The sequence below is a fragment of the Micropterus salmoides genome, unplaced genomic scaffold (genome assembly GCF_014851395.1).
Source record: "Micropterus salmoides isolate LMB-PRFRI ecotype aquatic unplaced genomic scaffold, ASM1485139v1 Ms_hic_scaffold_21, whole genome shotgun sequence".
Lineage (NCBI taxonomy): Eukaryota > Metazoa > Chordata > Actinopteri > Centrarchiformes > Centrarchidae > Micropterus > Micropterus salmoides.
The window spans coordinates 25,940,186-25,953,337 of record NW_024041262.1 but is presented as its reverse complement, the minus strand read 5'-3'; the positions used below and the strand labels follow the sequence as shown (position 1 = coordinate 25,953,337).

The 13,152-nt window shown below is 41.8% G+C and overlaps 1 protein-coding gene across 4 annotated transcripts in view; it reads right to left on the bottom strand.

Moving 5' to 3' along the window:
- The window catches only part of LOC119915620 (glutamate receptor ionotropic, delta-1-like), a 580,442-nt gene that overhangs the window by 53,903 nt on the left and 513,387 nt on the right, over positions 1–13,152 (bottom strand). For all 4 annotated transcript variants that reach the window (XM_038735231.1, XM_038735232.1, XM_038735233.1 and 1 more), the window contains one exon: positions 1,867–1,968. In XM_038735231.1, the coding sequence (XP_038591159.1) occupies positions 1,867–1,968 (102 nt within the window). The remainder of the gene's footprint in view (positions 1–1,866; positions 1,969–13,152) is intronic.

The window sequence follows — 13,152 nt, the reverse complement described above, 5'->3', positions numbered from 1 at the left end:
ACCTCAGCTCGTCAGACTTGGCTCTACTTTCAGCCGTTCTCATGTACTTTTCAGTCGACATTACATTGAAGGTTATTGGCTAATGGTCATTAATCCTTATATATATATAATATAATTTGTGTCATATTTGTTGATGTGTTCATGTGTTGTTGTCTGATATCTGTTTGTTACTGCTGGCTGTGAACCGACTTGCCCCCCGGGGATAATAACTTTCACTAAAGCTTCGCACCTTCCTTCATTTCAAACTTCATTTCATTACAAACATACGGTTAAACTTCAGTACCAGTTAGACGCCTGTCCCTTTCACTGGCCTGGTCTGGTTTTTGTAGAAGTTCTTTGGATGTATAAAACCTCTTAAAGCCCGCCGGGTCACCTGATTGAGCTGGTTCTAAGCTGCTTAGATCGCACATAAAAAAATAGAAATGTACGGACATGCTACACATCGTGAGATTGGTTAGATTCTCCACAATTCAATTACGGAAACAATTCAGACTCTCCAGTATGGTAAAAAAAAGCCAGACAAAAAAAACAACATATTTTTGTACACATAATATTTATACTGGTTTAAATAATTAATGTAATAGCACGCTATTTTCCTTTGTTGAGCAAGAGTTTTATGCGAAAGGAATTAAAGGCCTGTCCCAAATATAGGCTGGGTGAGTTCAGTCATTGAAGCAAATAAAAGCCCGGGCGGTTAGTATGTATGAATATTTAATTTTACATCTACTGTATGTGCAGGATAGTAGTGTAGTATATTTGTTCTATGTAAACGTTCTTTCGAGACTGGCCGTAGCAAAGGAGGAAGTCAGGTGATGTATTATAGGCAGATAGAGCGTGTAAGCAGGTGGATGACTCAAACCCTAAACTTTCACACAGGAGAACTGTCTCAATTCAGGTACTTCCTTGAGTATACTAACATGCAGTACACTGCGTACACTATGTACTTACTTGCTTAGTGCGTTAATTTTGACACAATACTGTTTTCTCAAATCAAACAATGCTGTTGTGCACTAACCGGAAATGACTATATTTTCAAGTGACCTTTTATTGTGGCCAGCCTTAGGCCTTTTATTGTGGCCAGCCTTAGGCCTTTTATTGTGGCCAGCCTTAGGCCTTTTATTGTGGCCAGCCTAAGGCCTTTTATTGTGGCCAGCCTAAGGCACACCTGTTCAATCCCCATGCTGTCTGATCAGAATCTTGATATGCCACACCTGTGAGGTGGATGGATTATCTCGGCAAAGGAGAAGTGCTCACTAACAGATTTTGACAGATTTGAGAGAAATAGGCCTTTTGTGTACGTAGAGAAAGTCTTAGATCTTTGAGTTCAGCTCATGATGAATGGGGGCAAAAACAAAAGGGTTGCGTTTATAATTTTGTTCAGTGTATCTTCCAGCTGTGGAGTCTGGTGCTGCGTTGGCTGCAGTGGTCTGTGTTACCGTAAGACCAGAGGGCGTGATTGGCAGGCACACTCGTTAGCTTCCCCCGGCGGCCGTTGCGGAGCTTCTCAACTCATTCTCAACATTTTTTATACGCTACATAGTTAACTCTTATGTGTGTTGTTTTGGGAGGCATGGACAAACGACCTCTGTTTGTTGTTTAGGTTGGAGGACTTGCTGGTTCCTTCATTGTGTACAGCGATTATCTTGAGCACAAAAATTTTAATTAATTGTAGCTTCTCTTATCTCATCTTTGCATGTTGCAAAGTTCCCGTCTCTGCATCACAGACGCTGCAGCTCAGAATCAAGTTAATTTCAGGTGATAAATTTCAGAACATAGTGTAGTATATTATTGGTTGTTTTGGTAGCTAAATGTTTAAAACGTGGTTAAATATGGTATAATATCTACTTTTGTTGTGTCGTCACCTACCAGTAAAGTGACCACTTTGACCGTCACGCCCTGCATGCCATTCTCTATTCGACTCTCCTTCAGACTGCCGTTCAGTCCGTGAACCGAGTCCCACGTAGCGAGCTGCAGACAGAGACAAAGAGAAGACAGGATGTAAACAAACAGTGTACAGTACAGAGGTGTCAAAGTTTTAACCATTTAATTTGTTTGTGTCAAAGGTCCAGAGAAAGGTGAAAACAACAGGATGAGCAGCCGTCAATTAAGCAAATGCTACATGGCTCACAGGCTGCCGTTCTACAATTTATTCATTGGTCTCGTTGGATTTCATCTGGTAGAGTTTCCTGCTGCAAATTAGACAAGGGACAAAGAGACGAGCACAGTGGGGGGAAAAAGCGCGCCAACAACTCACTCCGGCGTGTTTTCATTCATCGCGTTTTCATCCAATCACAAAACGAACCTGACCTAATTACGCCTGGAAAACAAACCTGCTGCCTTCTCCTGCAACCCTCTCAAAGCACCGAACATCCCTCTCAGGAAAATGAGCTGAAAGAGAACTGTGAGTTAATTTGCTTCATGCAGACACTGAGATGTGGGACCGTATAATGTTCTTTGTCCTCACATGTGTGAAAGGATAATACTGATGTTTTTGCATTTGTCAGAGAAGAAAGTGCCAATTACTTACATAAGGAAGCAAAATAGATCTACTCAAAACATCAGAAGCTGGAAACAGGTTCGAGACTTTTGTTGCACGTCTACCCCCTTGTTCTTTTCCTGTGTTTACTGTCCACCTCTACTGACACCTCTCTACTAAGGCCACAAAGGCCATAACAAATGTATAATAGATAAAAAGAAAAATTAGGAATGAATGAATTAGAGTAATTTAAAAGTACGAGATGCTAAGATGAAATATCAGGAGGGACTGAAGCTCATTACTCATCGCCGTCGTAACAGGCGGCATTTTTCACTTTGATTTTTAGCTGCTAGCTTTAGTCACCAGGTGCTTTTTATTAGAGCTTGTGTGTCCATGCACATGTTGCACAATAGGACTGTGAATGCATTTGTGCCTGGATCAGTGCGTGTTTCATTTTGATAAAGTGCATCCCGGTCACTGTGGAAACACACAAACAAACATAAAAAAGCCTTGTTCCCTTTTCTGCTGTTCTGTTTCTGCTCTATCGTTAACTGGAGCTGCTGTTTGATGCCGAAGTCAATCAGTCCACAGGGAACACACACACACACACACACACACACACACTTTATTGATTAGGTGGGATGGTGATGGTTGAGAATAGGCTTCATGCATGTCTCTGAACTTTCCCATTAATCCATTCAGCATCAGTAAGTGTGCTTCATTCCTTATGAGAAGCTTAATTGCACATGAAGCCCTCTTTTATGAATATGGACTCATTCTCTGCCTCGGTGTTGCATAATCAAACGAACGACTTTATGCACAGTTTCATGCATCAACGTAAAGATAAAGAAAAAACAAATCAATACAACAACAACGGGTCACTCACATTAGAGAAGGCTAATAAAACGGTGCGATCAACCACGCTCGGATTCATTTTAGTTGACAGCTAATGTGAACAAGCTGCGTAATCTCTGAAGGGACGTCTTAATTAGTGTCGTAAAGCTAAACATGCCGTCTGTTTCTTGTTGTACAGTGTGGAGAGCTGTAACCAGCCAGCCAGGGTCATATAATAATACATCGCAGGGACGCCTGCAACAAATTGTTCTGCTAATGACGATGCTCCAGAGGAGTGAGTTTGTTAAGGTCCTCTGATTATCACATGCTACTGCTAGATCTCCGCTTGTAGTGATTAGGAGAAAAAAACAAAATACTATTTGTGTAGCTTTGTTATTGTGGGGGTGAAGCAGTAAAGTTGAGGAACACTATAGTACTGGATAATGAACATCGCACTGATTTTGGGTGTCCTGGTTCTGAAAGTAAAAGTCTCGTTCTGATTGAATCGTCATGTTAGAAAGTCAAAAGTTACAAGCTTGTGGAGAGAAGGCAGAATCAACCAAAGATTAAAGTTGTTAGAAACCCAATGAAACATTCAGAAGATTAAATCTGTTCACTTTCTGACTTTGGACGAAGGTTTTGGATTTATTCAGTAAAAATGGCGACGTGTTTTGTTCCAAATTCCAACCACGAAACGTTTTGGTTTGCGCCTCTGAGGATCATGTGTACTGCAGCATTTAGAGACGTCCAACAACTGACAACATAAAGCTACAGCGCTGCACAATAATCCTGGAGCCCCCTGACTTTCCACAGTAAAACGGACAACAATGAGATCATTAAATGAAAACCTAGAGTCACTTTGCAGCTCTGAACTTGATCTTGAGTGCTCACAGAAAATGGTCAGACGTATTCCTTCCTTCAATCCTTGGCTACCATGATAATATGCCTCCATGTTTACTTGCATATTAAAAATCTACTAGACAAGTACTCTAACAAGAGCCTGACTGATAAATTAGCTGGGCTAATATTTGGTGGATACGAGCTTATCACAGATATTGCAGCATCGTGTTGGCTGAAGAGGAATACATGAAATGTATATATATATATAAATACAATGTTTGAGGTCATTTACAAACCGTGTCTTTAAACAGGAGGATGTCCAACTGTTGTATTGTAAAGCTTGTGCAACAGATTATACACTATATGTCACTGTAACATGCTAACTGTAGGCAACGTACCATCTAAGCATGCTTTGTTAGCATTAAACTCAAAGTACAGCCGAGGTCGACGGTGATTCAGCCTCTAGTTTTAGAGGTGTCCTCATGGCTGCCTGAACCAAATGCAGTTTTTAATTCATCCTGTAGCTGATGAGAGATTTCCTTTCAGACTAAAAGTGTCCGTTACCATCAGGAAATGCAACACACAGCGGCACACCAGCCATAATCTGGGGGGGGAAACACAGCTTTTCTGGAGTTTAAAATGAACCTTAGTGGTGAGAAATAGGACTGCTGCATATCTCGACATGGCAAAACTGACAGATTCAGAAGGATTCAGTCCAGTCAAGTTATCTATGTAGCAGAAACTCACACATTTGTCTCAAAGGGCTTTACGATCTGCTCTCACCTCAGGCAAACAAACAATCAAACAAACAGGGCGGCGGGAGTTGAAGATGAGAGAAACAGGACAAGAAGAAGTAAGCAAAGAATAAAGGAAGAGGCGTCGAGCGAGCTGAGGATGACGGAGAGGCAGCGAGCACGAGGATAAATGGAGATGAAAGAAAGGAGGCGGAGATGAGCAGAAAAAGAAAGAAAGAGGGGGCGCTTGTTTAATAATCAGGGAGCTATTCTCAGCACTGCTGTCCTTTAGATGATCTCCATCCCTCCTTTGGCTTTATGTGTGTGAGATAGCGGGGGTGTTCCTCATTAACACACACACACAGATAAATTAACTCCACAGCTTGAAGCTCCTGCTCCACTCTTTCTTCTGTCTCGCTTGATCCGTCAGAATGACCATCGAAATCGACCAGGAGGAGAAAAGAGGAAGAAAATCATGCAGTAAGACTGAAACTGTTCTACCCAACCGTGGTTAACCTTTTTTTTTTTGTTCCCTCTGGATCTGTAATGAGGCTTCAGAGTGACAGTAAAACACAGCGGAGTCGGTGGGTTGTCGGCTGCCTGGAGGGCACAGATGGGACTTCACACTTTTCAAAATGCCTTCAGTGTCCCAAAGCACCCTGCTAACAGAGCCTGTGTACAGAGCCCACAGATACAGTGCAGATTAGGCTGCTGCGGAAAGAAAAGAAAATCACAATATTAAAGTCTGACTCATGTTTGGTGGTTCCCTTTTGTCACACAAATGCAATATTTTGGGCTTTGGAGGCTTTGAACATTACAATAAAAACTGTCATTTGCTTGTAAAGGAGTGTCGTGCAGCTTGGTTTAATTTTAAATAAACATTTTCAACTGTTGAATCATCGCTGATGCTTTACCCCTGGTCCCAGACCGCATGTATCCAACTTGTTTAGCAATTCAAATACGTCTAGTGTTGTGTTCGCTAACGGCTATTTCCAGCAGTCCAATCAGAGCTTTGTGGGCGGGATAAAGTAGCCATGTCTTCTTCTTACATAGCTAGCTAGCTACTTCGTTAGATCCAGAAAAAAACTGTAGAAAGCAACTTAAAATGGGACGGATGGGATGTACACAGCTGCACAGGTTGGCTCAGGGCTGGGCAATAAAACAATAATGATAATTATCCCAATATATTTTTCCTCAATATCAATATAATAAATGTTCAATATATCGTCAATAAATATTTGGTTTAATTCATTTGGATCACAAACAAATTGGCACTTAATTTTTCCATTAAAATATTTATTTTGATCTACTAATCAGATTTGCTAAAGAAATTTTATCATAATAGTTTTGAATGTTCGACCTCAGATGTGTGAAGTGATCCACTGTTTGGCATCAAGTGTTTGTCCCATTCTGACCATAAAGAAAAGTTTAACCACATAATTAACCGTCTGGTTTCTTCAACTTTCAGTCAGGAGAAAAAAATCTGCCTTTAAACTCAAAGGAAATAACGATTTTACCTTTATCGTGATCATTATCGATATCGAATGATATGAAATGTTTTTATCATGATAACATTTTGGCCATATCGCCCAGCACTAGGTTGGCTGTTTATGTTCCTCTAGATTAGGAACACATTTCCCATCAGCCTCGTTGCTTTCTGACACCCACCCCTCTATGAAGAGGATAAATGCCGTTCTCTTCTTCCACCGTCTTTTCAGTCTGTCGATTTACTTCTCAATCTGAGTTAGTGGATTAAACACGGTGGAAAATGCAAAGTAGAAGCTGCCAGAGGCCGACAGTTCAAATGATGTTCACAAACCTCCATGGTGTAATTTATTGATGACAAAAATCCTTAACGTAAGGTCCTGAAGTCCTGATAGACGAGAAAGGGCAACCAGCTCATGACTGATGACCAGCTGTCCTTTTACGACCATGTCGCTGCCGTCTCTCGTCAGCTTCTGGTCCAGGCCATGGTTATTATTCCAGCTTGTGCGGTGAAACCCCTACTAATGGTTCAGAACGAGTGGCGCTTCTCGTTTTTGATCAACCCAAAAGGACTCGTGTCATCTATCCACCTAAACGCCATAATCCAAACCCACGTTCTTTCTCCTCCAACGAACGGCGCCTGGCTCTGCCATCCCTTCACACAAAGCGACCTCAGTCCCTGTTCTCATCTGTGACACCACGAGGGTGGAACGAGCCACCGCACGCCATCAGAGCGGGGCGTCCCTCTCTGGCTTCAAGAAGCTCCTGAAAACTCTTCAGAGAACACTTCCTCTGATAACACCTCTAACATGCACTTCCTGTTCTCGTCTCCTCTCTTGTATTGATTGCATTTTTTTGTTGACACTTACCCCATTGATGCCATACATGCTATTAGCTCTTACTAGTATTTTTTGTCTAACTTTATTGATGCTTGCATGTTGCTCCTCAAATGTAAGTCACTTTGAATAAAAACGTCTGCCAAACGAGTAAATGTAAAGAGTTTGTCGCTGACACGCCCTCGTCTCACGCTTTTTACTGCACTTGAACTTCCCTGCAAAGAAATAATAAAGACGATCTGTTCTGCACCACGGAGGCCAAGCTTCACATCACTGTGTACAGGCCACCCCTTATTCCTGACAATTATTAGATTATTAATAGCAGAAATAGATTTTACAAAATGCCAGTCTGTCCCAGGTGAGTTGATAGTCTGTCTTACAGCAGCTCATTTTGCTGACTTACGGCAGCCATGTTGCTCTGTGCTGCAGGAGGAGCTGGTAATGAGAGGGAGAGGAGACAACAGACATATGAGATATGCTCCAAGAATATGCTGATGTGTTTTGTTCTGGGATTAGCATAAAGCAACAACATGAAAACATATTTGCTTAAAGAACTTTAACAAAAGTACATGACTCCAGAAACCCAGTCACCGCAGAGGGAAGTCATACAGGAAATAAATGAGATGGTTACATATTGATGTTCCTAATTTATACTTCTATAAATTCATTACACAAGGGAGGTGTAACGGGTGTCATGGGCCTTGAAACTAAAAACACATACGATTGTACGGTAGCCTGTAATGGACAGAAGTATGAATGTCGGGGAGCAGTTGAGCTTGAATCAAAGACCTTACAGAGGTATCCCGTGAAGATATTTGTAAGATGATTTTGACTGAGAATTGCAGGTTAGGTTAAGTATGTTTGAGCTCACAGTAATAATAATTGTATAAATCATCCTTCACGTGCGAACCATTTCGCCATCGTGCGACTCTTTCAGACTTTCCAAATGCTGTCGACTAAACGCATCAAATTCTTACAGTGAAATGAGCCATTTCGTAGGGTATTGTGAAGCTCATGAAAATGTATCCACTGTTTTGAAGGTGACTGTTTGGCCACTAGAAAAACAGGCTTCAAAGCAAGGAGCACTTCCAGAAGGTAAGGAGCAAATGCGATGCTACCAAGCTGACCAATCACAGTTCTTGAGGTCTACATCGCCGCAACGTGTAGTTACATTTTTGGGTGGTTGTGCATCAGGCTACGGCATAGACTCGACGCAGAAGTATAAATCAGGCAACCACAAGTTGCATCCCTGAAGACTAACTCAGGCTAAACAGAAGCTGGGCAATTCATTTAAGGACGCGGAACTTGACAAAGTGGTGTGTTAATAATTATATAGGGTAGAATTGAATTAGCATTTTGTGACACAAACCTCTGGTGCATCTCAAACAATCACTGTCCTTTCCACATGCTTTAAAGCCAGCAGAATTTACATTTTCTGCTGGAGCCAAAGTGCTGCAGCAACAGGAATGTAATAAAAATGGGGGCCCTTGTGCAGCAGCTTCACTTGCTTTTTTTAAAAATAGGCATGAAGTGATGAATTGGCTGCTTTTCATTCACCTGAAGCGTCTGCAGCCTCTCTGAATATGTCTCCTGCCATGCAAGGACGGGGCTGTGAATACGCTCTACCTTGCACACTTTATCCAGTTCTTCATTGGTGCATTGAGAGGCACCAGTTCTTTGAGTGCTCTGGATGTGAATGCGTTTCCACTAGGAACTCCATTACATTGCAGCAAACTTCTCTTTCTCCTGTTCTTTCAATGTTCAAGATGTCCCGTTTCATGTTCTGACGGAGCTAGGCGCTTAGCAGAGCTTAGCAGAGCTTAGCTTGACTCTTTGAAGCTGGGATGAAAGTAGACTCTCTTTGGGAGGAAAAGAAATGTTTTGAATTGGTTTCTCTATTCAGAGCAACACATGTGCACACACACATGCAGGGATCACAGAATCCATAACATAATAAGACACAATAACTGTGTACCTTCACGTCTGCTTTAGAAGCTACTTATATTTTCTCTCAACATTACATTCAGAAGCAACCCTGTCTCCTAGATGATGCGTTTATGTGCTACTAAAGGGTTTTACAAATACATTTAGGAGGAAATGTATTTGCTGCCTTGATAATGTTCACTAAAAACTAATTTTCAAGTATTTGTACCACACAGGAGTCACACCGGGAGGAGGTCGTGTGGAGGATAGAGGACATGGTTCATGGACTGCGCCCAGTGAGGGTTTAGGTTTAGGGACAGATGTTGGTTTTGGTTAAATACTGAAGAATTCCTGTCTTGTGCTTCCAGTCAGCATTGGCTTTTTATATATTACACATTATACCCACAATATAAGACCACAATTTCCTGTAACCTTAACCACGTGTTTTGAGTTGCCTAAACTTAACCTTTAAATAATGTTTATCATGCTTCTATTCAACTACGCACGATTACGTCAACCCGAACATTTTTGCTAGGAGAGCTAACAGCATTTTGTTTTACAAAGTTGTTTAAAGAGGTGGTATTCTGCTCATTTTCAGGTTCCTCATCTTATTTAGAGTTTGTACCAGAGCAGGTTTACATGGTTATATTTTTGTCATACTCCACATTGCTGCAGCTCCTCTTTTCAGCCTGTGTTGAAGGCTTCGTTTTAGCTATGGAGTGATACATCTTGTCTCTAAATTATATTTGTTGGGAGTTGCACATGCGCAGTTCCTAGTTAAGGACTATTAGCCAATCAGAAGCAGAGAAGGGCGGGTCATCGAGAAGCCGGTAAACAGCTCGGGTTCAGCTGTACGTGTTGCCGACCAGCTTGGCAACATGGACTGGAGCGAGAGTTTCAGAGCGGCGAGTTATTAATCTGTATCCATAAAGTTTTAACTGAGCTCTGTCTCTACATCACAGGAACAACTTTATGTCCACTGACTGCCTGGAGGGTAGCTAGTGTTTTTCCACCGGTGTTTTTGAGGGAAAGGGAAGCAGCTGGACAACAAACGAGCTGTTTTCAGGCAGTTCAGAGCAGAGTTTTCTGTTGGAGATGAGAACTCCCTTTGGGCTTTTTCACTTTGCAAACCTAGTACATGCACAAAAAAGAGATATAATTCAATAAAGGAGAGGGAAACAGCCAAAAGGCCTGACTAAGTAAAGCCTGACTAAGTAAAGCTTGACTAAGTAAAGCCTGACTAAGTAAATCCTGACTAAGTAAAGCTTGACTAAGTAAAGCCTGACTAAGTAAAGCTTGACTAAGTAAAGCCTGACTAAGTAAAGCCTGACTAAGTAAAGCCTGAGTAAGTAAAGCCTGAGTAAGTAAAGCCTGACTAACTAAAGCTTGAGTAAGTAAAGCCTGACTAAGTAAAGCTTGACTAAGTAAAGCCTGACTAAGTAAAGCCTGACTAAGTAAAGCCTGACTAAGTAAAGCCTTATGTTGCCTCATTTTACAATACACTGATATCGGATTGGTACTCTGCAGCCCAGGCTTTGGCAGCCTGTTCTTGAGCACACAATGCTAAATGCTAACATCAGTGTGACAACAAGTTGATTTTTTACCATGTTAATGATCTGAGTTTTGCATTTGCTAATTACCACTAAACACAAAATACAGCGGAGGATGGGGGGAATGTTATTTTGCAGGTATCTGGTCATAAACCAAAGTGTATTTGACCTGAAGGTGGTGCTAGAGGGAAGGTGAGAGGCTCACCAAAATTATTATTAAATTAATCTGCTAAGCACCATGAACATCCGCTAAATTTCATGGCAATCCATCCAATAGTTGCTGACTGACCATCTGTAGATGCCGCTGACGTGGCTAAAAACATGAAATTTGAAACGAAACATTTTGAAACTATGCACATTTATTGAAACATTATGAGGATTAAAAACTGAACCTGAAACAGCAGCAGCTTCTCTCAAAAAATATCTGCTGCTGCAAAGTGGCAGCGTAAAAACATAACAAACATCATCGCTGAGGCTGCGGCATTGTTGTTGTTTTCAGTCTCTGGTGAAAAGCTTTCAATTCAAAAGACACTAAGCTTAAATCAAATCATTGTAAATTTATCCAGTAAAGACCGTCAGCACCGGACTGATCTGGAAGGCCTGTCCACGCTGGTTTCACATCCAGCTTCTGTCTTCACGTCCTGCTCTCGTCCCAGCGGAGGTCAAACATGGCGGACAACCTCGCTCACAGCGCCGCTGCTCATGCATTATTCCTGTCCTCCCTGCTTCTTTGCCTTTTCCTCAAATGTCAGGCCTCTTTTTTTCCCCTCCTGTCATCCAAAAGGCTACGCTGGCTGTATTTCTGTAACTCACTCTCCCGTGGACAGCAGAGCCAAATGCCAGCGTTTGCCACAATTTCTCACCCGCCCCCCCGCACAGCTCCCCGCCCCGACAGACTTCTTTTTTTATTTCCACACCTTCACCTCCTCCTCATCTCTTTTCTTTGATCGGTGATTTTGGAGTGCTGAGCCCTCATCGCTTGGCTGTTGACAGCAATATAGATACGTCCCACAGATCACCTGTCAATCAGACAGCGTGGGCGCCACTAACACGTTTGCTGTAGTTACCACAGAACAAGAGGGGAACAAATCAGGCACTGACTGATAAATGGCTGCACTTATATAAATTGTTTCTACATTAGCGGACAAAGCATTTAAAACTTACTCATTCACACACACACAGAGCGGCAATCAATCAATGGATGACGTGCGCTACCTGCTGAGCCACATGACTATAACGTGTTTCTGATTACCTCTGAATTCACCACTTCATAGAACAAATATATCTATATACGGGTTTCTGTGCAACGTCATCACTGAGATGAGCGCGCAACCAGGGGGCAGAAAGCAGCACTCTGTCTTCGCGGTACATCAGTTTATACGCTATCTAGCTGCAGCGTTGGGCAAATTACTCAGAAATCAGACTAACTTTTTACTTATTACTCATTTAAAATGTAATAATATTACTTTACGTATTACTGGGTATTAAAAGTAAATAGTCACGTTACTTGTTACGTTACAGTTACTTTCAACCGCCGCACCCCATCCTTAAAAGATAGATATGAATCCACTTTACTGGAACAATAATTAGCCTGAGGAGTCAACAAGCAGCCGAACTAGAAACACTGCAGCCTCTCGGACCAGAGGATGCTGGATCATATAAGCTATGGATATAGGCTATTTAAAACTAATAAAAAACAAAGCAGGTCCCTCCTGAACTTTTAACTGATCGCGTATTCAGAACAGCAGCAATGAGGATGATTTTTACAAAGCATATAACGTTTTTAACGCCACTGTCTGAGATAAAAAAAAAATCAAGCAAGCGTCTTGGCTTTTGAACTAACGTTGCTGTTTTGCACAGGCATTTATAAGAGAAGTATTCAGACGCCACTCTGTCCTGCTGAGTGGATTCTTCACTTGCAGTAACGTTAGCTGCCGTTTCTTTCTACAGGCTACAAGTTTCAAATTTCTTAGCAGATGCTTCAATAAAAAATTGTTCGCGGTTGAAAGCTTTTTGCTGGTCTCACAACGTTTACCGAAGACCGTGTTCTTTGCACCTCTGACGCAGTAAGGCCTAATGGCAGCACTTACAGCTGTGGAAAGAACGCCTTTCTCTCTCGTTCTTACATTAGCCTTTTGGCTAGCAGCTGACTTAAACAACATTACGTCCGGTTTCGATGACCTGCAGCGCGGTCGTGCGTGTTCTATTAATCTGCAAAATGAAACAAACAAACAGATTCAACTCTGATATGGCAGTTTATTATTAAGTCAACAAGAATTTACAAACTTTTGCCCCTTGGCTGCGCGCGCATCCAGTAATGTTTGTATACAAGAAATCCTTAACGGTGCACTCGCCATATTCGCTACGTAAAATGGGGAGGGACCACCAGCGGATTTTCACACTTGTGAAAATGGCGGCCGAGGAATCTGCAGCGGTTGCGACTGTAAAAGTACGTTCCTTTTTATTCATTTTTT